The sequence below is a fragment of the Polistes fuscatus genome, unplaced genomic scaffold (genome assembly GCF_010416935.1).
Source record: "Polistes fuscatus isolate 324 unplaced genomic scaffold, CU_Pfus_HIC Scaffold3, whole genome shotgun sequence".
Lineage (NCBI taxonomy): Eukaryota > Metazoa > Arthropoda > Insecta > Hymenoptera > Vespidae > Polistes > Polistes fuscatus.
The window spans coordinates 11,765,712-11,791,057 of NW_025113107.1; the positions used below are offsets into that span (position 1 = coordinate 11,765,712).

Genomic DNA, 25,346 nt, shown 5'->3' on the forward strand with positions numbered 1-25,346 from the left:
AAGCATAATCAATTGCACACAAGCATCCTCCTCCTCGAAGTTTGACGTTATTTTCTTCAAGAAGAACCCACTATAGGAACCCATAGGATCCTCCTTTGACCTTCGTTCTCTTTCTTTCTTTTTTTTCCCTCTCTCTCCCCCTCCGCTTCTTCTCGTCAGTAATTCTTTTTTATATACACCTGAGAGGAGACGAATAATAAAAAATAAAAATAATCGCTCAAATGCAAGAAGACAAATAAATATAATAATAGTTAATAGTGAATAGGGCATGGGTAATATACTGTTGGACAAACAAGTTGTATCAAACAAAGGACGTTTTCTTGAATGTGAAAAGATAAAGTAAAAAGATAGATATACTTGGAAGGGTTTGAAAAAAGAAAGAAAGGAAGTGCTAAGGCGACTTTCCAGAGAGTTGGGTAGCAGTTCTTCTAGCTAACCTAGCTGTTTGCCACTTGCGGAATTCTTGTGTCGGGAGTAGTATCGCGCTCCGGCAGGATTGTATGCAAATTCCTGGGGAAATATCCTCTCGGGAGGCTGCACCGACTCCGCCCATAAAATCGTTTCGCTTGTGCTCCCGCTACGAGAAAACAGCTAACTCACAACTTTACTCTCTTTACCTTATTCGCGCGTGTGTGTTTCTTTATATTATATATATATATAATTATTTATTATATACATTTATATATATACATCTTTTTTGTAATCTATATAAAACCGTGTATGTGTGTATTCGTGTTTGCTGCGACCACCATTCAAGAGGAGATTCGCTTGACGTGTTCTTCTTCCCTCCTACCTGGGTATGTACGAAAAGTGTGATTATTCTTTTTTTATCCAGTTATGTCGTCAAATTTTCGATAACAAACGAGTTTTTTTTTTTTTTTTTTCAAATTATCTATCATGTAAATGTGTTTGTTTATTTGCTAGAGTAGGTATATTAATAGATAATTACATTCATTTTTAAAGATGATTTTTCTGTAAACACATTATCGTTCTACCTTTTTACCTGAATACTTTAAAAAAATACGATTAATTGGTTTTTTTTATCTGGTATTATCAGAAATTTATTGATAGGAAAGAAATTTTTAAAACAATCTGTTGAATATAAAGGTATTTGTTTATTTGTTAGAGTAGATATTAGTATGATAATTATTTACATTTATCGTCGAATTACGAGTAAAGGTGATTTCACATTTGTTCTTTTTAAAAATTATTTCCTCAAAAGATGAATTATCTTTTATAAACTTGGAAACTTTTATTCCGATCGATTCTCGTGTTATCGTTCGCTGGCTTTAAATTCCGAAGCTATGCGATTGGAATGGCCGAATACCTTTGCAAGAAGAAAAAGAAGAAGAAGAAAAAGAAAAGGAGGAAGAAAAAGTGGACGAGGTGAGCTTTAGTGACGTCAACGTGAAATATGCATACATGCAGAAGAATATCGTGATCGGTGTACTCGAATCATTAGAAAGATAAATCCGATGATGATGATCATGATCATGATTATGCTGAAGACGACGAATAAGATGGTAGAAGTGTTTTATTGAAATTGAACCTTTGTTTTTCTTACTCTCAAATGACACAAACACATACGTAGGAAATATGTGATATATAATCTTAATCAAAAATACTTTCAAACATTATCATTTTCCTTTAGTTTATTTGAAATAACTTGCCTTAAAGTACAAATTATTTATTTATCTTTGAAATAATTATAAACGATTAAAATGTATATCAATAGAAAGTATCTTTTCATTGTTAGTAAAGTAAAGATTATAATACCGTTTCAAAGTAACCGATCAATTATTCATATGTATAATAATATACACCTATCGGCACGTGACGTACGTAAGCTTATGTTTTTAACATTAATACACAGATACATAGATTAGCTTTTTATCGTAAATAATTTCTGAGATACGTAAGAATAATCACGATGAAGTTACAAAAGTTTCTACAAAACGTTTATTACGATCCATGATTCATATCTATTTTGAGAACTCATTGTTGTTTCGTTAAATCATACGATTAGAATTGGCACGTCGTTGTTGCTACTACTTAATATTATACTTGGTTCCAATCTGTCCAACGTCCGCCAAGGTCGAAGTGATTTTTCATTTCAACCGCAACAATGGCGGAACCAATCACTCTCGATTGCATTCGTGCATAACACAATTTATTAACTAATATTACTTGCATATAAACACTAATACAAGCGTTACATGTATATTTATTATATAAATATAATTGTGATACGTGATGTTTGTGTAATGGTGTTGTTATTATAGTTGTTCATTAAATAGCATACTCGTATAATAGTTAAATGTATTTACATATATATATATATATATATATTAGTCATATATAAATTTATACTATTTATCTTATATCCATTACGAGTATATAAGAGTGCTTTTACGTGCTTCAATACTTCCTTCGACACGGAGAAAGTCGTTCTTACCAGTGAAAAGCCATCCCGTTCTGGCAGATGAATACCAGACGCGGAAAGGAAGTGGTCGATCATCCTGTTTCTTTTGAAGAAAATCGATCTTGACTCATTTATTTTTCGAAAGTATATCAACAAAAACTTATTGAACTTTCTTATACGTTCTTTTTGAATTCTATAGAAATGTTTGGATTCTTTATATTATTATGTTATTTTGTACGGATGTATAAGTTGAAAAGTATTGAGACTCAACGAAAAACAACATTTAAAAAATAATAAAAGTATAATCGGCAAAAGAAATTCGCTCGAAACTTTTGACGTTTGCTTTTCATGCGTATCTGTGAAATTGGCCAATTCTAGAACGTGGTGTTACACTTGTTAAATGATCTATAAAATCGTGATTATATTGCCATTACTATCGTAAAACATTTCACTACTATTTTGAGGACTTATCAATTTCTACGATATATATATATATTTAATAATAATTATTAGAAATAAAATGTTTATTTTGGAATGAAAGAAACTTTTACTATTTCATTATATTTTATATATATATATATATAATCTACACTAATTTCTTTCAATCTTTTAACAAATTTAGAGTTTCTTTTTTGTAATGTAAAAATTTTCAAGAATATTCAAATATTTCTGAGATTCACTGTACTTTACTGTACTTTAATTATTTCGAATGAAACGTTACGAGAATACATATATTTTTTTTTTCATTCCTTTTTTTCGAACGGAATTTGCTGACTCGAAGGTAAAACAATAGTGAGAGAGAGAGAGAGAGAGAGAAATTACGATGCTGAATATCGTGAGAAATTCTCGCGGTATAAAATAAGTATTTTAAGTAGCAACGTTTCGTCGTTCGTAACGGCTCGATTTTCAATTAAAATACAACACGCAAAATCTTCAATAAATATACCTCGTCCTAGAAATTATTATTTCTATTCGTATTGCAATAAAAACATTCCGAAAAACGTTTGAATTGTTCCCTTTCCAATTGGAAACACATAATAATCGTAAAGAAGAATATATTTCGCTGAGAAGTTCATGTTCACGAAGTGAACGTCGTCCAAATAACTGGCCATGACCCACTTGTAGTTAACGACATTTACTATATTTATTTCATGCGATTATAAGAAACGCGTTAAACGAATTTTCAGTATCAATATAGTATACCTAAATACGTCTATAAAACCTAATGAAATTAATTACAATTTACAAATAATATTATCATTAGACGATAATCTTTAATAATCATTTTTCATGAATATTTGGGAAATATTTTTCGTACGTATTTAAATTGACAACTCGTTAAAAGAAAAATAGAGAGAAGGGAGGAACAAAATTACAAATATTTTGTTCTGTTTAAAAAAAACTATTACACAATATTGAAAAAGAAAGAAAAAAAATATAAGTGCTCAGGCAAAGCATTGTTATCTCACATATTGCGATACGTATTTCAAATATAAACCCACATATACATATGCATATATATACACAAACAGACAGACGAATACACGTATCGTAATGAAATGAACTCTCTGACAACGTTTTCTTATCTATTTGCGATAAGTGTCAAGGTCTAAACCGGTTGGCATTCGTTACCCGTAATACTAAACGTACGAAAAAGAACACGTCCTGATTTATTACATATTTGCAAAACGAAACGAAACGATACGAAATACTTTTGTAAAAAGAAAGTCAAACAAAACAAGAAAAATATTTCAGTAACTTCCTTGACCTTCCAAGGCAGCGAACGAGAATCATTGTAATGAACACGAAACGGTGAGAGTCACGGATGCAATCGCGTATATATAAGAGGCTTACGTGTTAATTCCACTGTGTGTGCACGCTACTAACGCATAGCTTACATCGCGTTGCAGTTGACTGACCTCGATGTCCACTATCCACGTTAGGAATAGCAGCCTAAGTGGGTGTCCACGAGTGGGTATCGATACTTCGAATCCTTTGGAATTCCAACTGTCTTTTAGAAGATTATTTATTCCATTCATTTGAACTCAACATATTTCAATCATGTGTATTAGATTCGTAAAACTCTGATCAATTTTTATATCCCCTATCTGGTGTATTAATAATCGATCGTTAAAAGTTATATTATCAAAAAACACGTTGGGTTCACTAATCGTCATAAGTGAAATAATTATTTTACAATTAGTATTTTTTTGTTTATGTCTATTTTAAAAATTTATTCTATTTATTTTAACTCGATATTTCTTCACATACACACAATCGTATATTAATATTTTTATTAGATTTTTAAAAAGAAAGATGTTAAAATTTTTATTACATCCGGTAAAAGTATTTTTATTACACACCGAGTTTGATATTAACTGTCGTCCTGAAGATAAAATTTGACTCTTTAGAATTATTTTCTTTTTACTTTAATAATTTGTAAAATTATTCGAATGATTATTAAACTAATGACTGTAAAAATTTGTTCTTGTTACCAATCGTCCTCATATCGTTATGTTAAATTAATTTACGATGTAATACATGATATACTAGCAAATGGTAGATCAATTATAATCTAGAATAACGATGAACACTCTTACGGTGGCTTTCTTTCGAGAAACGATACTCTTAATGCTTAGAAACGATTGTTGAAAGGATCGTTTAGAACTGTGTTTAAACTCTCATGTTTTTTTTTCTTTTTTTAGACCTACAGAAGATAGATGCAGACAGTTATTTGCCGCTTTTCGCACGTTATATCGTTCACGTTATTAACATGCTCGTGGAAGCATAGACAGTGACGTTAAATAAAATCACTGTACTTAGCGGTCATCATTTCTAGTTTCTAATCACGCATTTCCCTTCCTATAATACTGATGCTATGTCGAACGTATTAATATCTTGCCTAACGGTTTCTATTCTCTTTCAACTTTATATATTATATATATAATAATTATTTATTCAAATGAATATATATTATTTATAATTTACAAACTAAAACGTTATATTTTTCTACAAAGAAAAAAAAATAACTAAACATCTGTGTGTGATATTAAACGATCTCTCAATTAGAATAATAATCGAATAAAATAACAATGTTCGTGTTTGACGTTACGGGAAATGAACTCGATTGGGGCTGATAATAAAATTAGAAATAAAAAAATGGAAAATAAAATAGCTTCGTTGATCATAAGAACGAGCGGAAGTTTAGGTGTTGTGTGTTTAGGTGTATTTAACGGTATTCCGAACATGTGCTTTCCCACTGTTTCAAATGAAAGGACGCTCTACTTTCAGTTACGGGATCGTTTCATTAATACACCATGAAGTCTCCTCTCGTTTGAATTAACCGAGAGCTCTATTAAAAGGTTCGACCATGCAGAAGTCGAAAGTCACGAAAGTACGATAACGTTGACACCATTTTCCTTATATGAAACATCAACAAAATATGTATAATACAATACGTGCATAAATATTAAAGTATACTTGCAAAGTTATTTTGTTCACTAGCATCATATATCTTTCAATTAAACATAAGTTAAATCGCTTTGCTGTTAATTAACCCTCGTTTCGTTCACTTTTCGCAGACCCATATTTTAACTGACTGACTGAATGAATGAACATAAGACAAAATAATTAACTTCTTTTATTTTTGTTTCATTCCTCGAGTCAGAATTATTAATATTACGATGACTAATTTCGGACGAATTTGTCTAATCTTTACTTTTCAATCTACATTGATGTTCTATTATCTATAAGATATATTAAGTGAACTATATTATGATCGGATTCGTATCTGTTTATGGATCGGAGAACGGTGAACCAATTTTCCATCGTCGTCTGAAGTACATATAAGGATCGTACGTGTAATTTTAAAACGGAGAATAAAGAACACATACATTACACGTTTGTATTTACACACACAAGGATATATATAGAGAAAAGTACGCACACGATATCTTGTAAAATAAGCTCCGTGGGGTCTGGTCTTATGCACCAATAAGGTAGCATTCTGGCCGGGTCAATGCTTACTGGTTTTGTGTTTCGCTTCTCTTCTCGGACTTTCAACGATCTCTCAGCTTCGTAAGAAATAGCCGAACCTGACACTTCTTTTACGATGATTTTTTCTTTAAGAGTTGCCTTACAAGACCGACGATCATGTTTCGATTTAAATCACAAAACCTTTTCAGATATTTTCCATTGAAAGAAAAAGTATTTACTTATTTACTCGTGATTTGTTTATTTTATTTTTTTTATTTTTTAATAGAGGTAATTAAACGTTAGCAGCTGATCGTAATCTCGAATCTATTGATTTGCAATTCTGATCTGTACGTGACACGGTTTTTCTGTAAGTTTACTTCTAAGAGAATTGTCTGATAACTTTTATACGTATGCATTGTATATTAGAATTTTATCATTCTCATTTGATTTATTCATTATATTTCAAATTTTTCTAAATTATATATATATATATATATAGTATTATAGATAATGTGAATAAAGTATAATAATATTGAATGCATATATAATTTTACTAAAGAAAGATGGGGGAAAAAAGTAATTAATATTATAGCAGTAATTTAACTACAATAAATATGAATGTAGATTAATTCTTTATGCATATAATTTAGATCAAGCTTTCAGTATAGCATAGAGAATAATAACGTACTACTTTCTTTTTTGAACCAACAACAATAAAATTATAAATGCATACCAATAAATTATACTTTAATGTATTTAATTATTCAAAATTTCATGGTAGAATAAAGATAGTCGTATTAGTTTTATATTTAATATACTTATATAAATGATAAAATCTCTTCATTTTAAAAAGAAAAATTGAAGAAATGAGATCAACCTTTCTACGATTTTACCGACAAAGTAACACAAAATGAATTATCTTTCCCGTATCATTCACACGCATATAAACACATATACACATAAAACACATACACACGTGTATTGCGTATTTTACGCTTTGCGTAGGCCGAGAACAAATTTCCAAGAGAATGAACGAAGGAACGACTACGTAGAGGAAGCAAAAAAAAATAAATAAAAAGGGTCAAAAGCGTAAATGCCTTCAAAGCATGAAAAGGGTCGAAGGCTCGAAGCTCACGACGCAAAATTCGAAACGCTCAAAGGGTTAGCAGCTTTGACGGTGTACTTTCGTTCCCCCTTCAAATCCATTACAGCTTTTAGCTGCACGAAATTCAATCGCTTTTATTATTTCCTTTTCCATCCGTAAAAAAGAATTCTCTCATTATTTGCATGGTATAGTAAAAAAAATAGAAGTTTTCAAATGAAATGGTATTTAGGGATAAGTAATATCTAAATTGTATATTATAAATTGTAAAATAACATTTGATTGTTTTGTACGTAATAAATATTTTACATTAAACATGATTTATTATACAAATCGATAATAAGTCTATATCATTACTGACAACGAATATTTTATATATATAAATTATTAGGTTATTTTAAATAAATTGCCAGTATTTATAACTCGTGACGCAACCTTGCCCCTACTATATAAATGTAACGTAGTTTATTTTACAAAATATCGATCACAAATGTTTAAAAATATGAATAAAATAAAAGAAAAAATAATTATAAATACTTCCATTAAAACATTAAATGAAATTATATGAATTTAATTGCAAAATTAATATTCCCTCCTTTTTTTCTTTTTTGTTGTAAAATAAAAAGAGGAAAAGAATGAAAATATATGAATAATTCGGCGCCCAAGCAAGTAATAAAAATTATCAGTCAACTATCTCTAGAAACACACGTGCACACGGTCGTGCATGTGCACCTTTCTAAATCGCGAGATATGCGGGTCCATGCATCGGTCGAAGCGCAAGTTCGCTGCACGTTCAACAACCCGTTTTCCACATTCCATGTATTTTTGTATTATACACGGTCCGTTGACAAACGGTACTGGTCGTCGAATAAGCTCGATTTCTCTACTCCTCTATTTCTTTCTCCTAGATCATTGTAATAATAACTGATATTTTATTAAAGTTAAACTAAGAAAATATCCGTAAACTCTTGAACTTGCAAATACGAGAAAAAGTTTCGTAGAAAGGTTTTATTTTATCGACGTTATCGTATCTTTTGTTTGTTATTTGAGAAAGTATTATTATTATTATTATTATTATTATTATTATTATTCGTTTTCTTTCCATTTTTATATTAAAAAGTTTATTTATTACTTTTCTACGTAGATATCTACAAAAAGTGATAAATGAAACCGGTACGAAAGACGAACATTAAAAAACTATCTTACCTTTCATCTCATTAATTATTATTTTTTGTTCTATTTATTTATTTTACAGAAACGCGAGTAATCGTCCAACGAAGATTTGCAGAAGTATGAAAAGGAAACTTCGAAGTCAACGATGCGCGTAAACGGGCATCAAACACACGGAGCGAAGCAAGAAATGGGTAATCATATTTTTTGATTTCTTTCTTTCTTCTTCACCTTTATTTTATTTCAAAACATTAAATTATCCAAACTATTTTGATCTCATTAATCAATTCGATATAAATTTGAGAGAAATAAAATAGATTAACCCACATTGTTAACATCATTTCAATAATTATGAAAAAAACATATCAATTATTTGCTAATTCAAATGTTAATAATTTTACTTTTTTATTATAATCGTAAAGCGAGAAAGTATTTTCATTTGATTATATTCGATTTTATTTTATTTCGTGCTGAACTATTTAAAAATCGAGAATAAAGTCTGAGTTTCTGGCAGAAGTCGTTGAAAACGAAATTAACGTTCAAGGTTATCGTGTGCTGTTAAAACAAAAATTCCAATGGACGAGAGAGACGAAGGTGCTCGCACGAAAATATCCACTCTCGTATGCTTGCACACGTACATACATACGCGTCTACATAAATTTACCTATACAAACATAGATACACACGATGGACACTACTCTCTGGTGTAACACACAGTGGCATTCGTTATATAAGCCATTCAAGGTGTCACGATGACGTTACCCGAAGGTGTGCCTGGACTCATCCTGTTCTTTCATTAATTTTCTGCTCGTCCAATCGATCAAATTTGATCTAACTATAGCATCCAATTGTCTTGAGTAGAATTTCAATTTATATCCCTGTTATGTGTTTTATACAAATGCATTGTAAATAACATTGAAAATATATCAATTAATTCGATTAAAAAAAAATGTTTCGTCGATTGGTGGTCAAAGTTCGAAGAATTTTTGGTTGTTCGAAATGTACGAGGGGGAAAAAAAAATAAAGAAGAATCCGGAAAAAGGCCAGGCACATTTGATGAAACCTCCTTTCAATCGTATCCAACGCTATTATTAACGTTACGTATCTAATTATGCGCCACCTACGCAGAAACGAGTCACGCCTACGATGAGAATACATATGTGCGAATTTTCAGCCTATAAATATCTTCGCGTACGTCTTCGTCCTCGTCGAACTAATTCTTTTCCCTCTTCTTCTTCTTCTTCATCTTATTTTTTATCTATACATACTAACTAAATAAAAAAAAAAAAAAAAGAAAGAAAAGATAACATCTATAATTTAATAAACGAATTATTAGCACGTTGATTGCTAAACATTTTTAAAAATATTGCTATATATATTTATCTAATGATATTTTTTATTCGTATCTTTTTTGTATAAATAATGTATATTTTGATTATTATAAAGAACACAGTTAGAGTTTTGCAAAGTGTCACAAAAGAGAGATAAATTTCAGCAACTTTTTGAAATAAAGTTCTTAAAATTTAAAACTAATCACCCGTGACCCTCCCTATGGTGATATTCCACTCTAAATATAAAGAGAGAATGATATAACAATTATCGTATGTATAATTTAATAAACAATATTAACGCGTTGATCGCTAATAATATTCTTAAAAAACATTTATATATATATTCATACAATGAAATTTGTTCCTAACATTTTTTTTTTTTAAATTTTCTTTTTATTAAAGAATAAATTTATATTTTGAATCTTTTTTGCGAAAGAGAAATCTAAAAAATTAATTCAAATAAAGTTTCAAAAATATTAAAAATCTATATAATAAAATTGATGATATTTAACACGTTAAATTATAATGTACGAATATTAAATTCTTCGAAGCATGAGAGAAAAAAAAGGAAAAAGAAAATGATAAGTTCTTATATAATATAAGAACGCATATAACATGAAACGTGTACCATGACAGCTCGTAGATAACCATGGTGACCGACGAAGAATCCTGGCGTCGCAAATATTATCCTTGCATCCATCCGACTCCCATAAATTCCTGGATAAACGCGAACCAGTAGTATAATAAAACGTACTCGAGATGACGAATTAAAATTAAATAATAATAATAAAAAAAAACTAAAACTCTTGAGGGGAAAAAGGAATAATAATCACGTCGAACAAAACATATGGGAGATACCATTGAAATATACAAAATATCAAATAAAACAAGTAATCTAATTAAACATATAAATAGAAATGGTAAAAAAAAGGAGTGAAATAAATGAAACGAGGTAAAAAAAATTGATTAAATAAAACGACACGATAAAAGAATAAAGATAAATGTAATAGAAAAACGATCATATTATTATTGCAAAACGAAATCGAAACGACATCCGGAGCTTACGTATTATGATTGGTAATATCGAAAGAGGGTGTGCCATTATAATACAGGATACGACCTATCCTTTATTCAGGACGATCGTCAAAGGGAGAAAATCGAAGTTGAAATATCGTGAATAAAAGAGAAGAAGACGATAGGGAGTATAGGAAAGGAAAGTAGAATAGAAAAGAGTAGGGAAGAAAAATAAAAGGAGAGTAGGAAGGAAAGGGTGGGGGGTGGGGGTGGGGGATTGTAGCATAAACTATCTTATCCAGAAAATTATCCGAAATAGTCAAGTATTAATTCGATTAGTTTGGTAAGTGCGTAAGTGTATATTCACATACGTGTAATCAAGTAAATGTGTACATATATATTACGTGTATATGTATATAAGTGATCTCGGTATCCTACAGTTAACGCGCTTTGCGTTTTATCTGGTTCATCTCGACTATCTAGAACGTATTGATCGCGTCTAAAGCAGCTGGAGTCAGCTCAGACAGTAACGTCGGGGCGACCGCAGGGAAAACACACGTGTCGCGTGTGCGGAATTACAGTCTAGTTTTCGAACGTCTTACTTTCGTGAAAAAAAAAAGAACTAATTATTTTATATTTAACGATAAATGAAGTGGAAGAATGAGGGGGGGGAGATAACAAGAAAATATTATTAATAAATTGAATATATATCTCTATATATATATTTTTTGTTTGGTTATACGAAAGTGTCGGTGCCGATAGAAAATAAAATTACGCGATCGTGTTAAATATAATATTATTTTTATTTATTTATTTATTTATTTATTGATCAATTTATTTAGTTATTTATTTATTCATTTATTTATTTGTCTGATATTTTATCGTTTCTTTTTCTTATTTGTTTTTTTTTATTCTTTTCGAGTCGTATACAAGCATTGAAGGTGTCTCGCGTTCAAAGAACTTTCAATCGATTTCAAAGAAAAAGGCAAATAGAAAGACGAATGTCCAAAACGTTAGTAAACGTGTAGATCGTTGTTTACATTTACCAAACTCGTGGCAAATACCTTTTTTCTTTTTCTTTTCTCCATCCAATACGTCAAAACGCGTTCAACGTTTAAATTTGATTTTATTTTGTAATGAAAAGTTTAATTAAAAAATCAAAGCTAATGCAAAGGATTAAAAAATAATAGAAAAGTTTCTCATTAAATAAATATATTTCTGTGAAATATATCTGCTCAATAGTACAACGAACATATGTGTCCAAAATGAAATAAATATAATATCATATTTCGATTATATCTTAATCGTCGATGAAAGAAAAAGGGAGAGAGAGAAAGATCTAATAAATAAAAACAACAAAACTGAGAAAGAAAATAAAAATCCAACAAAAGTGACAATTCGATCTAACCGTGTGAATCTTAAGAATCAATATTCCAATACACAGTTTATGTTTTAATCGTTAATTTTGTGATCACTGATCGAATAAATCTAACGAGGAAAACAATAAATAAATAAAAAGGGGGAAAAAGGTTATAACGAAGAAGAAAACGAAAAAAAAGGATTGAAATTTGACGAAAGGACGGATTCGATAAATCGTGAGACTAAAAACGAAAGAAACAAGAACGTAAGATTCACCCTCGATAAAAACACAAAATACGAAAGGGACAAGCTCGTTCGTTCCCTCTGATCTCACTTCCTTTTTTCTTTTTTTCTCGAAAAGACGCGTTACGTTAGGGGATGAAAGACAAAGAAGGGAAGTTACAAGGGTTAGAAGGAGACAAAAAAAAATAAAGAAATAGAGAGAGATAGAGAGAGTGAACGAACGTCGGTCGATCATCCATCCGTCTCGTCGGTTTTATATATATATATATATATATCGTCGTTTCCACGCGGTAAGGGAAAGCACCGGCGCGTAAAAACGGGAAGGGGAAGCTCCATATGCTTTTCCGTAACTTCAAAAGAGAAACAGCAAACGAACCAGTGGATGAGAAAGAAAGATGGAAAAGAGAGAGAAAGAGAGAGAGTGACTGAGAAAGAACGAGAGAAAAAGAGAGAGTTGTTGTGTAGTTGTGTGTAGCATTAGAGACAAGAAAGAGAGCAAATGAACGAACGAACGAACAAACGAGTGAGTGAGTGAGTGAATTGAACAAGAAGTCTAGGGAAAGAGTAAGTGAGAGGAAATAGAGAAAGAGACATAGATATGTTATCTTACATAACGCAATTCGTCTAACTACGCCTCTCGGAGAGGTACGACACGCGGAAACACGAATATTATTATAACGTTCGCCTAAGTTACCAGTCGCGGACGTTTTCCACGCTGATTTTTTAACATTCCTCGTTTTTTAATATTTAAATAATCTTTTTCTTTTAACGATATTTCGAACGATCTTTCGTGTTTTTAAAAGAAATAAGATAGAAATAGTGAGAGAGAGAGAGAGAGAGGATTAATTTAAAAAGAAACGTAGATTCTTATCTTTTACCTCGTGCTGTTCAAGAAGAGAATCAAGTGTGTGTGTGTGTTTGTGTAGATGAGTGGGTGAGCGAGTGAGTGAGTAAGTATGTGCGTTTCTGTGTACATAACTTGCAACGACTAGAAGCTTTCTAGCGCTAATTGCACGACGCTAATTGGCTCGTATTTATCGGCGACGAAACCGACTAGTCACGACTACTCGACCGATAAAATGTTTTCCAATCCCGTGTCTTTTTATTATTTATTTTTCTTCGATCCCTTTTACGCCCATCTGAAAAAAGTGATCGGATGATATCGATCTTTTCCATCGATTCGCGGAATAATATCGAAGGCTTATAATTCTTCTCGTTCGTTAGCTTAACAAATACGATGCTATTGAAAAGTTTCGTTTCGTTCGAGAGTATCGTTATGACAAGGACAACAATAATAACACGCATGATTACGATTACGTCGAAAGTGTACGAGAAACGGAAACGATGAAAATCGTCGTATATTAAAAAAAGAATCTTTATTAAAGATAAATAAATAAATAAATAAATAAATCAATGGAAAATAATTCGATATAAAAGATATAAATAAATTTCATTAGAAAAATATCATTCACATTGGAAGGTAGTAAAAGAAAGATATTTTTTGTCGTTTGGAAATAATCAAAGAATAAGAGTATGGCGCCGGAGAGTACATTGGCTCTGTTTGCGTTCGTTAATCTATTCAATTGAATAACGTATTAATACGCCGGGGTCATCGCGAGGGTTAATCGCAATGTCCACGCCGGACACGATGGATACAATCGACGAGGCGGAGCAAGCATGGCGTGAGTACATAGTACGAGAACACACTCATCAAAATATTTTCTTTTATACATATTCGGCATTTGAATTTATTTCAAAAGTGGATAATTAGAAATTAAGAAGGTAAGTCAATAATTATTCGTTATTTAATGATATTTTGTCCTTTTTTCTTTTCCTTTCGGTAATATTGTCGAGTGCTTACGTATTTATATTTCTGATTTTCCTTCTATCACAGCTGTATAAATTCAAATACGTTAGGATTGGTTAGATATCATTTATCGTGATATTAACATTACCACCTACCGACATAACAGTTCGTGTATTTCCTATCTATTCAGATATTATATTTTTGTTTAAATTGAATACAGATATATCATAGTCAATTTGATACCGGTGTTAAATAATAAATAAAACAATATTTATAATTATATAATTTATAACGGAAATTATTCGTTTCTCTGGTATGAAGATGTATAAAGATATATCAAAATCTGTCAAAGATTTGAAGAACAGTGATTGGGAAATAATTATTATTAATATTATGCTAGAGAAAATATAAGCAACCTAACGTATTCAAACACTTATTCAACCGTAATAAGACCAAATTTGTAAATTTATTTAATACTTGAAAACTAAATGATATATTTAACCAATAAGAAATATCATATATCATAACAAATAATTATTGATTTATTCTCGTGTTTTATCGTGTTCTATCATTTCTAACGTATACATTATTTTCGTTTTTTCCAGACGAAATGTTGGAATGCGAGACTGGATCCTTGTTGGGTCGAGTCGCAGACCTCGAAAGGCAATCCTTGGCGCAAAGAGACGAGATAGTTTGTCTTCGTGCTACTTTGGCGGACGCGTTAAGGCGAATTTCTCAGCTCGAAGGACGAGACAAGAGAGAGGATGAAAGAAATGAGAGGAGAAACGAGAGAATGGTATCCTCGCCATTAAGAAACGGCCATGTTTCTCTTAGAAGTAAGAATATTATTTTCCTTTTGGTTTTTTTCCTTTTGGTTTTTTTCCTTTTGGTTTTTTTCCTGTCTCGATAATAAACTAAACAACACACCTTTGATATTTTACAAATCTTTCGTGTACTCTGGACATGTCGTACATTCGTTTCAGATAATCAAAATTCGGTGCCTCAAAAAGATTTGCGTTTACGTCAAAGTGGTGGTACCAATGTTAGAAACTCATCATCATCTGGATCGTCTCAGGATGTTCAGGATGCGAACTCAAGTCCTAGAAGACCGGTCAGTTATTCGCATTCTTCGCAACTTCCACAGAGGTATAATGATACTATATTAATAATTAATTAAATATCGATTAACGTCAATAACGTTTGAATAAATTGAATTGAATGATATTACAAAATGATTTGCATTTCTTGAAATTTTAAATAAAATCTAATTAAATAATCATTTATTTCTATCACGAATATATCATTACATTGACAATAATAATTGAAAGTAATTGGACAAATTTTGATACGAATAATAATATTTTCAGAAGATCGGTCCATTATCAATCAACGGGTTCTTTACATTCGGATAGCCCTAGCAGTAGTAGCGTTTCACCGGTGCCATCACCAAGTCCACGAGCCACGCCATTACCAATAGCCAGGTAAGCCATTCCCCCCTCCCCCTCTACCTATAAATTAGCAAGAGAGCCTTTCACGTTTATCAGCTTCCATCTTTGAAACTTCGCTTGGAATGCTAATAGAGTATGTACTATTTACCTATGTACTACGTTTGCTCGGCCATAACGAAAGTATCCTGAATACTGGCGTATAAACCAAACGAGAGTGTAAGGATTTAAACGATTCAAATAATAAAAAACAAAAAGGGAAAACAGGACTGAGGCACAATGGCCTAATGTTAACAAATTATTTGATTTGATTATTTCATTAAATTCGAATTCTCGACTCTTCGATCGCTAGGTCACCCACGACAAGGTCAAATGGTCCACCACAGAGTAGCTTGCGAAGAGCAAAAAGGTGGTCATCAACTGGAGACTTTACGCATTCTCCCCAAAATCAAGGAAGCAATTCTCAACTCGTTGGTGCTAGGTAGGTCGATGACTTCCATTATGCACATAATGCATACGTAACATATGTCATTTTCGCACTTTATTAATGTTTCTTTTTTCTTCATTTCCTTTTCGTTTGGTTTTCTATTATATTCGTGTTTACATATCTAACTATTGTTTTACAACACACTGCAAGAAAAAAAAAATCGTTGCTTTTCTTTTAATTATTATTTTACTTTCACGTGATACTCAAAGCTCGTCGATCATTTCTTTTTTATCTTTGATAATAATTAACAATATTTATACCGACACGATATCGAGAGGAATAATATTATAATAAATAAACAGTCTTCTCTCGACGTGCTTCGAGGATCGTTTATTTTTCTCGTTGTGTTTTATACTATATCTTTGTTCTTTTTTTTTTTGTTTATTAATATTCTCCTTTGTTCTGCACGGCATGGTTTTCGTTTTTGCATTTTCGTTTATTATAGATTGTCGGCATCCACCAAGTCCCTGTTCAACCTCTTCAAGCCCGCGGTGCTGAACAACGTCAAACACGGGTAAATAAAAAATAAGTTTGCCTAGTTGTTTCCATTTAACACTATCACGCAATCCTCGTTTCTATTATTATTGTCGTATTTATTATCTCGTTATCGCACGTGCTATCAATCGCACGAGTTGGAAATAATACGTGCGTGTTTTACGGACAACGGCCAACTATTTAGAAGGGAATCCCAGCTATTCCAGCTATCTCTCGTGAGTATTTCTACGAGAATCCTGAAAGTTTTTGAGGTCAAAAGGCAGCCACGATAAACGTTCATTATCCAACCTTACTCTATTCCCTCAAACACACGTGAAGTGAACGTAACTTTGGTAAGCTGACCTTCGACCTCGCATGCAAAGAAATTGTTCTACCACGAAAACGCGACCAGGATCTTCTTCAGGAAGATGAGGAAATGCTTGTTCGCGCCTTTGTAAAGAGAAATGAAAGTTGAAAGGCGTGCATGCATAATTTATAACGAAAAGGGGTGTGTGTGAGGGTTGGTGATGTATGTAGCTCCGTTGATTGGTTGGGTTGTGCTAGTTGGCCAGTTGCAAGGAAAATGTCTATTTTAAATTTTAAATGCCACAACACGTTAGAGGATTGTTCTCGTTCTACCGAGACGAGAGAAAACAATGATATGGTTTCCAGTGGTATTTTTTATTTTTGTTTTTTTTTTTTAATAACCATTTCTGTTTTTGCCTTTGTATTTTTTCTTTCGTTTGAATTAGAACAAATAAAGAGAAAGAAAATAATAATAATAAATATGAAAAATAATTGGGATCTTTTTGTCGAAGATTTCGCGAAGCATCGTTTTACAGTGGCAAACATGACGAAGCCATACACCACGTGATAGTCGGTCTCATTTAACACGGCGGTGCGAAGTGCACTATTGCGTTACCGAAGAAAGTGAGTAGAATGATTCCTGCTCTTACACAACGACGTTTTCGTTGTGTCTACAAGCGTGATCGTTGATAGCCTTCATGGGAAGTAACCGATTGTGTGAATGTAAGGGAGAAAGAGAGAGACAGAGATAAAAGAGAGAGGGTCGTGATTTTATAATCTCATAGTAGGTCATTTTCTCTATTCAAAAAAGAGAACACAAAATAAAAAAAAAAGCAGAACAAAAAATACAGGAAGAGGTATTGTATTTTTTTCTCGTTGATTGAACATCGGTGATACGGATATATGCAATGAAAGGTCAGGTTAATCGGGAAAACCTTCAATCTAATGTGATTATCAACGCTAACATAATCAAGTGAGAACATACGTACGTATATACATACATACACTCAACATCAGAGTCGCATAGAAAGCGTGCTGTAAAAAAGTAAAAAAAAGATAGTAACTCGAAAATGGAATGAAAACAAAGCGGTGAAAAAAAGTTTAAATGAAGTTTCTAAAAAATAATCGTGTCTGCCTTTTCACCTGAACGAATATACCCAGGTCGGCTAATATTTTCATTAATTAACTTGCACGAGAGTCGTGTGTGTTCGTCAAATTGATAACAAAATAATTCGCATGAGATTAACTGTAATTAATATTGCGATCTATCAAAATCTAATTGAAATGAAAACTTTTAATTCTACGAAAATCAATAAGATGAAAGTCTTGTCTGTGAGAATTTTGTTCATGCATGCCAATGGTTCGTACGATCGTTACAAAAAACATAAAAGGGGGAAGGAGAAATAGAGAGACGCCACTGAAAGCCAGTTTAAAGAGAGGGGAGAAGCTGCGTCATTATGAAAAATCAGGAGTGTTTCTCGGTTGCACAGTAATGCGCGAGCCGCACAGTCGAACGTTTCTTACCGAACAATCCTTTCGTTCCAACGAACATACGTAATAATAATAATAATAATAACAATAACGATAATAATAAAAAGTAACGTGTCTCTCGTACATTTGCGAAATCGAAAAGAAAGACTCGAAGGACACGTTTGAGAAAGAGCCAGACAACGTATATCCTTGCTGTCTCTTTCTCTCTTGTTCCTGTTTTACCAACCGAGGCCAAGCATCTCGTTTGATCATCCGATTCAGTATAACAGGTAATAATCTACGCGAACTCTCATTGCGCCAATTATGACCAATAGAAGAATTGTATTACAATGAGTATACAATGAGTATTCATCCTTCCTGCAATAAATTTTAATCGAACAATATTACAAAATAATAATCTTTTACCTGGAAATATAAATTCGTGAAAATCACTTATACGAACGGTTCAATCTATAGATATAATAAGAGAAAGTAACCAAAATTGGATCCCCTTCCCCTCGCCCTTCCCCGCCTCAATCGATTTCTCCTTGCAAAATTTTCTTAACATTTTTTATCCTTGTATAAATTTCTCAATATTAACATTACAATTTATTTGATGATGTAGTTTAATTGGATTTTCTAATGAATCATTTGAAAATTTATTTTATGAAAATTTTCGTTAAGAAAAATTGAAGAGAAAATGATTTTGTAAATTAACGAAAAACAAAAAAGAAATATCCAAAAGTTTTGAAGGAATTTTCGATCGAGTCGAAAAAAAAGAGAACGCCTTTTGTATTCCGTTCTGAACCGGTAGGGTGACGTAACTCATACACGATGTAATTACGACCTGATACCTTTTATACATGTTGAGATAGATAACACGTGTGTCAGACACACCCACGTGAATCGAGCCTCAGAAGGAAAACGTTCGATTCGTGCGGTCTGCTGACTCTCTTGGAAAGCAATTTACAATCCCTCGAATTCTAGTCGCACGCGAGAATTTTGGAAAGTGATTGAACTAATTACTTTAATTATTGGTATCGAAAGAATCGAATAAGAAGTATAATAACATATATATGTGTAATCGAGATGAAAGTGAAAATTATTTCGAGATTTCGTGAAAGTTAGCATGAACGATCTATCGATGATCGGCCATTAATTTAATTCGATTATTTTTCGCTCTGATTAACTACAGAAAATGAACAATATAAATGTTATATTTGACAGTACCAGAGACATGCAGTACAACGAGGAGGAAGGTACCGTTCGTATGTACCTACGAGGACGACCAGTCGTTCTATACGTTCCAACACCTATGATAGATCACTACGATCTTCACAAAGTAACAACACCACCTCAAAGTAAACTCAAATTAGATTGGGTCTACGGATATCGAGGGAGAGACTGCCGTAGCAATTTACATCTTCTACCAACTGGCGAGATCGTTTATTTCGTTGCTGCGGTGGTGGTCCTTTATAATATGGAAGAACATAGTCAAAGACATTATTTGGGCCACACGGATGATGTTAAATGGTGAGTTAGAATTCGTTTGCATTGACATAATATAGACCGAATTAACTACAATCTAAATTAATTAAATTTTGTTTTATATCGATCTGCGTCATGTATATATAATATAGGTATATAAACTTTTGTGAAAGATATGTATCTCTTATACAGGGTGTCTCGGTCAAATTACCGGACCATATTTTACAAGTAAAAACGAATCAAAATATTCTTTGCAGTTTGCTTAGAAAATTTCCACCTTATATTGTACACGTATTGTGTGTATATATAACTTAGATTAAATCATTTTTATAATCAAATATATCATATATATTAATTATTTTTATATCAAATTCCAGTATTGCGATACACCCAAATAAAATGGTAGTTGCAACTGGGCAAACCTGTGGCCTAGATCGACGTGATGCACTGGTAAGATATGTAATCATTTATATAAAACTCCATTAATAATTTGAAAAATAGTGTCACATTAATAAATAAACATATATTCTTTTTATAGCAACGCATCAGAATATGGAATTCGGTCAGCTTAGCCACACTGAGCGTTATTGGTAACGGCGAGTTCGACGGATCAATTTGTTGTTTGTCATTCTCGAAAGCGGACGGTGGTAATTATTTATGTGCTATCGACGAAACGTCCGATCATAATATATCAATTTGGGATTGGCAAAAAAGTGACAAAGGTTCTAAATTGACCGAAACGAAGGTACGTCCTGTTACAATATTTTGTACGATATCATTTTGTTCATTTATAAAATAACATCGTTCTAAATATACGGTGAAAAATAAATATGCATATTTCTTTAGAACGGGAAAAAAAATATTATCAAATATCTGAATAATAATAATAATATTAATAATAATGAATTGCAGTGTTCCGTCGATACGGTTGTCTGTGCCGAATGGCATCCCCTCGAACGAAATCAAATTGTTTCCTGCGGTAAAGGGCACGTATCCTTCTGGTCCTTGGACAGTGGTGGTATGTTATATAAAAGAATGGGTATATTTGAAAGTAGAGAGAAACCAAAATACGTCACGTGTGTCGCTTTCAATCAAAATGGAGACGTTCTTACCGGCGACAGTAATGGCAATATTATTGTTTGGGCAAGAGGTATATAATTTTTTTTTTATTTTTAATATATATATGTATAAAAATGTATATTAAATCTTTTTAAACAAAATTTGTTTAAATCAAGGCACCAACACTATCTCCAGATTGGTTAGAAACCTACACGAAGGATCCATATTTTCTATATGCGTTTTGAAAAATGGAAATGTTATTACTGGAGGTGGAAAGGATGGCAGAATATTGCACTTTGATGGATCATTAAATCCGACAGGAGAAGAAGCACAAGTAAATAAAAAGATCATTATTTTCACGATTTTCTATCGCAGATTATAAAAGATTTGAATATTAAATTATAGATTGAAGATCATTTTGGAGGAATTCGTACATTATCAGAAGGTAGAGGATCACAATTATTGATTGGTACGACCAAAAATTGTATTCTCATTGGAGATATAGAAATGGGATTCAATCCGGCGATGTTAGGACATACGGAAGAAGTTTGGGGATTGGCAGCTCATCCTATATTACCTCAATTCGCAACAGCGGGACACGATAGATTGTTACAAATGTGGGATAGTCTTAGTCATACTGTGGTATGGAGTAAAGATATCGGGGTATGTTAAATATTCTTTAACATTATATTATACTATTTCTTGATTAGACAATTTGTTTATTCGTAGAGTTTACAGTAATGCTTTTAGAATACCCCTGACTTTAAAATTTCTATACAGGAACAAGCACAAAGCATCGGTTTCTCTCCTGAGGGTACCGTTATGGTAGTTGGTTGCGTATCTGGAAAATGGTTGGCCATTGATAGCGAGACGCGTGAACTTTATACTCATCATATAGACGGATCAGAACCAATTCAAGTTAGTTTCTGTATTGATAAATTATGATGACATATATTTTTGTGAAAGAATTTTTAGATCAAAATATTTTTCTGTTCGTTAAAAGGTGGTCACATTCTCCCCAAATGGAAATCTCCTAGCACTTGGTTCAAGAGATAATTATATTTATATATATCAAGTTAATGAAGATGCTACTAAATATAGTAGAGTCGGGAGATGTATGGTATGTTCCATTTATATTGTCATATTTATTATAATCATTGATTGCATATCATTCATTGTATATTGATCATTCGACATCATGTAATAATTATCATTTTATAGCTTGTAAATTTACTTTTAATCATCTTAATGTTACTTTATTTAACGGTCGTGTTATAAACGCTAAATTAGGCAATTTTTATAATTATACATTCAACTGAACATAGCTACTTAATGTATTTCTTTTCTTCCTGTCTAGCCCAAGCGGATACGAAGGCACGGAGTAAGATTTATATTTGGGTTGCTTTTGAAAGTACAAAAAATATATGATGTTGATATTTAAAAAAAAAAAGAAAAAAAAACACGACTCACATTATAATAAATATTATTTACAAATTTGTAGATGAATTGCTTCACATTAGCACGCATAGTAATTTCCCGCTTTCACAATATATTTCACGATCCGTTAAAAATGTCTAAACGCATAATAATCGAAACAGGAAAAGTTCGTCTGATTCTAAAAAATTTATTCCAATTAACAAATGAACGAATTATAATTTCCCCAAAATTTTCATGATTTTTCAAATTATTATGATTCATTTTTAAATATATATGTGCATCATTATTTTTTCCAGGGACATTCTAGTTTCATAACTCATTTGGATTGGTCGATGGATGGAGTATATTTGCGTAGCAATAGCGGAGATTATGAACTTCTATTTTGTTAGTATATAATCTCATTAATAATTACCCATAAAAAAGAATTATTTGCGTATGTTATATATTATGAATTATATTATAGGGAATCCTGGTATTTGTCGTCAAATATCTCAACCCTCCGCACTTAGAGATGTCAATTGGGCAACTCATACCTGCATAATATCTTTTGAAACAATTGGTATTTGGCCAGAAGGTGCAGATGGCACAGATATTAATAATTGCAGTCGCAGTGGAGATGGGAAACTTCTTGCTACGGGAGATGATTTTGGGAAAGTCAAATTATTCTCACATCCTGCGTGTCAACCAAAAGTAATATATAAAATATTTATTATAAATATGTGATTATTATAAATATGTGATTATATAAATATATGATAATTATAAATATGTGATTATGCTCTTATGAGACATTTTATAATTTCTTTTTAGTCACTACATCATAGCTACGGTGGTCACTCAAGTCATGTGACAAATGTATCGTTCCTTCAAGATGACACAAGACTGGTGTCTACAGGTGGAGGTGACACCAGTGTTCTTCAATGGATAGTAAATTAACTTACGCTTTAGTACTAAACGGAAGATAACATCTGTTCTAATTAATAGAACATATATTATTTTTACATATATTTTCAAAGTGCACTTTGTCGACACGTAGCGAGCTTACTTGTAAAATAACATGACCGAGAGAGTAATGAAAATATCATTATTATTGCTAAAGCGATTTGTGATTAACAAAATGGTATGGTATACACGTACATTTAACACGGAAGAAAGAGAGAGATAAATATATTGTTAATGAATTAATAATGTGATAATTTAATGATTACTCTCTTTTATGTAGCACATTAAATATTAATGTTTCAATGTTTGTCAAGAATCAAAAATTAACTTCATGGACATTCCGTGTATGGTTGAATATTCATAATTGTTGTTTGAAGAATGTTAACCAATCTGTACATGTACTTTATATTTCTATGCATTATATTATACACCAAGTTATATTGTTCCTAATGATATAAGAGACGATTGATAATCCAAAGACAAAGAAGAAAGAGATATGGAATGTCCTATTATAAAAAGAAGGAACTCGTAGAAAGCTCGAAACGTTAAATATAACGCGCATACTGTATTATGCCGTCCATTAGAAAGTATATTGTATTTACAATTAGTGATTTCAATTTGCATTGTACTTTCAAACGCAGAACTTTTCGATCTAATCTGTGCAAGTCAAATTCATTAATTGATTATTATTATTATTATTATTATTATTATTATTATTATTATTATTATTATCATTATTATTATTATTAATATTAATATTATTATTTAAATGTTTCATTTCAATTTACATTAGACATGACTTGTACTGTATTTGTTCATGATTACCCTCAAAATATTTGCATAAGAATTTAATTACAAGGAAATATTTGCCATTAATATACTTTTTGATGATAATATCATGTACAAGTAAAATGCAACAGAAAAAAAAATGAACAAAAAAAGAGAAAAAAAGAATATGTCTCTAGACGTATATTCTTACTACAAAGTGTACATACAGTAAGATTTTTTAAAGGAGTTTAGACTTTTAAACCTTTTTTTCGGCATTTTGTATGATTTTGGGGTTTGAACTCTTTTACCAAAGTCTAAGAATGAAAGATTCAAAGTCTAAGAAAATATGGAGAATCAATCTATTTTCACTCATTATCACCTTGTAAGATATATCTCTATTTTATTTATATTACATCACAAAAATGCAAACACGTATATGTAACATTAACGTATTATAATAAATGCTCCCTAAGGCAATATTTTCTTTACAGGATTGTTACCATAAAATATATTTCAGTAAATAAACTTTATTCAATTTATAAAGAGAAAAAGAAAACGACGCGAAAGTACGACAAAAAGAAATATAATCAATGATGTGTACTAATGAAACTATAGCCCAATTCACGTAATAACTTTCCCTGTTCAATTAATTCCCTCGCAAAAAGTTGTCTCAATTGCAATCTTTTCCTCTCCATCATCTCACGTCGGGTTTCTTTACGTTCGTATTTTTTTGTATTCTCTAATTGTTGGCCTTCCATTTTTCTAAATAAATATATTTAGGTAAGTATCTATAGTATACATTTTGTAATTGTTAATAAGAAAGAATATGAAAATAACTTTAATATTTTTCTTTTCGATAAATAACCTGCAAAGCTAATTTTAATATAAACGAGCTAACTGTTTCTAAGTCTTTAAATAGTCTGAATGTAGTAGGAAAATAAAAATTGAGCAATTGTTTCAATACGAAGAAATATTCATTTAAAATTAACGCTGTTGACCAATTACTATTCGAACTGTATGCGACTTCAGCAACAGGTGTGGACAAAG

At 31.5% G+C, this 25,346-nt stretch overlaps 1 protein-coding gene and 1 long non-coding RNA gene across 8 annotated transcripts; both read left to right on the forward strand.

Annotated features, from left to right (window-relative positions):
• Positions 1–185: 185 nt before the first annotated feature.
• Positions 186–24,787, forward strand: LOC122519266 (echinoderm microtubule-associated protein-like 2). Of its 7 annotated transcripts, none has more exons than XM_043638610.1 (19): positions 186–797; positions 8,755–8,863; positions 15,029–15,259; positions 15,407–15,569; positions 15,791–15,904; positions 16,221–16,349; positions 16,801–16,869; positions 19,833–20,138; positions 20,471–20,543; positions 20,632–20,838; positions 21,006–21,243; positions 21,329–21,486; positions 21,558–21,815; positions 21,933–22,070; positions 22,156–22,272; positions 22,510–22,533; positions 22,886–22,973; positions 23,053–23,279; positions 23,400–24,787. In XM_043638610.1, exons 2-19 carry the CDS (start codon positions 8,818–8,820, stop codon positions 23,523–23,525), a joined length of 2,712 nt encoding a protein of 903 aa, XP_043494545.1. In that variant the 5' UTR covers positions 186–797; positions 8,755–8,817; the 3' UTR covers positions 23,526–24,787. The 7 variants fall into 7 exon arrangements, with proteins under 7 accessions (XP_043494545.1, XP_043494543.1, XP_043494544.1 ...); XM_043638608.1 differs by lacking the exons at positions 186–797; positions 8,755–8,863 and adding exons at positions 11,862–12,638; positions 14,074–14,298; XM_043638609.1 differs by lacking the exons at positions 186–797; positions 8,755–8,863 and adding an exon at positions 14,092–14,298 and having other exon boundaries at positions 15,794–15,904.
• LOC122519267 lies at positions 12,638–14,100 on the forward strand. The gene is made up of 2 exons (XR_006304278.1): positions 12,638–12,906; positions 13,841–14,100. It is a non-coding gene; the product is annotated as an uncharacterized LOC122519267 (long non-coding RNA).
• Positions 24,788–25,346: the final 559 nt, after the last annotated feature.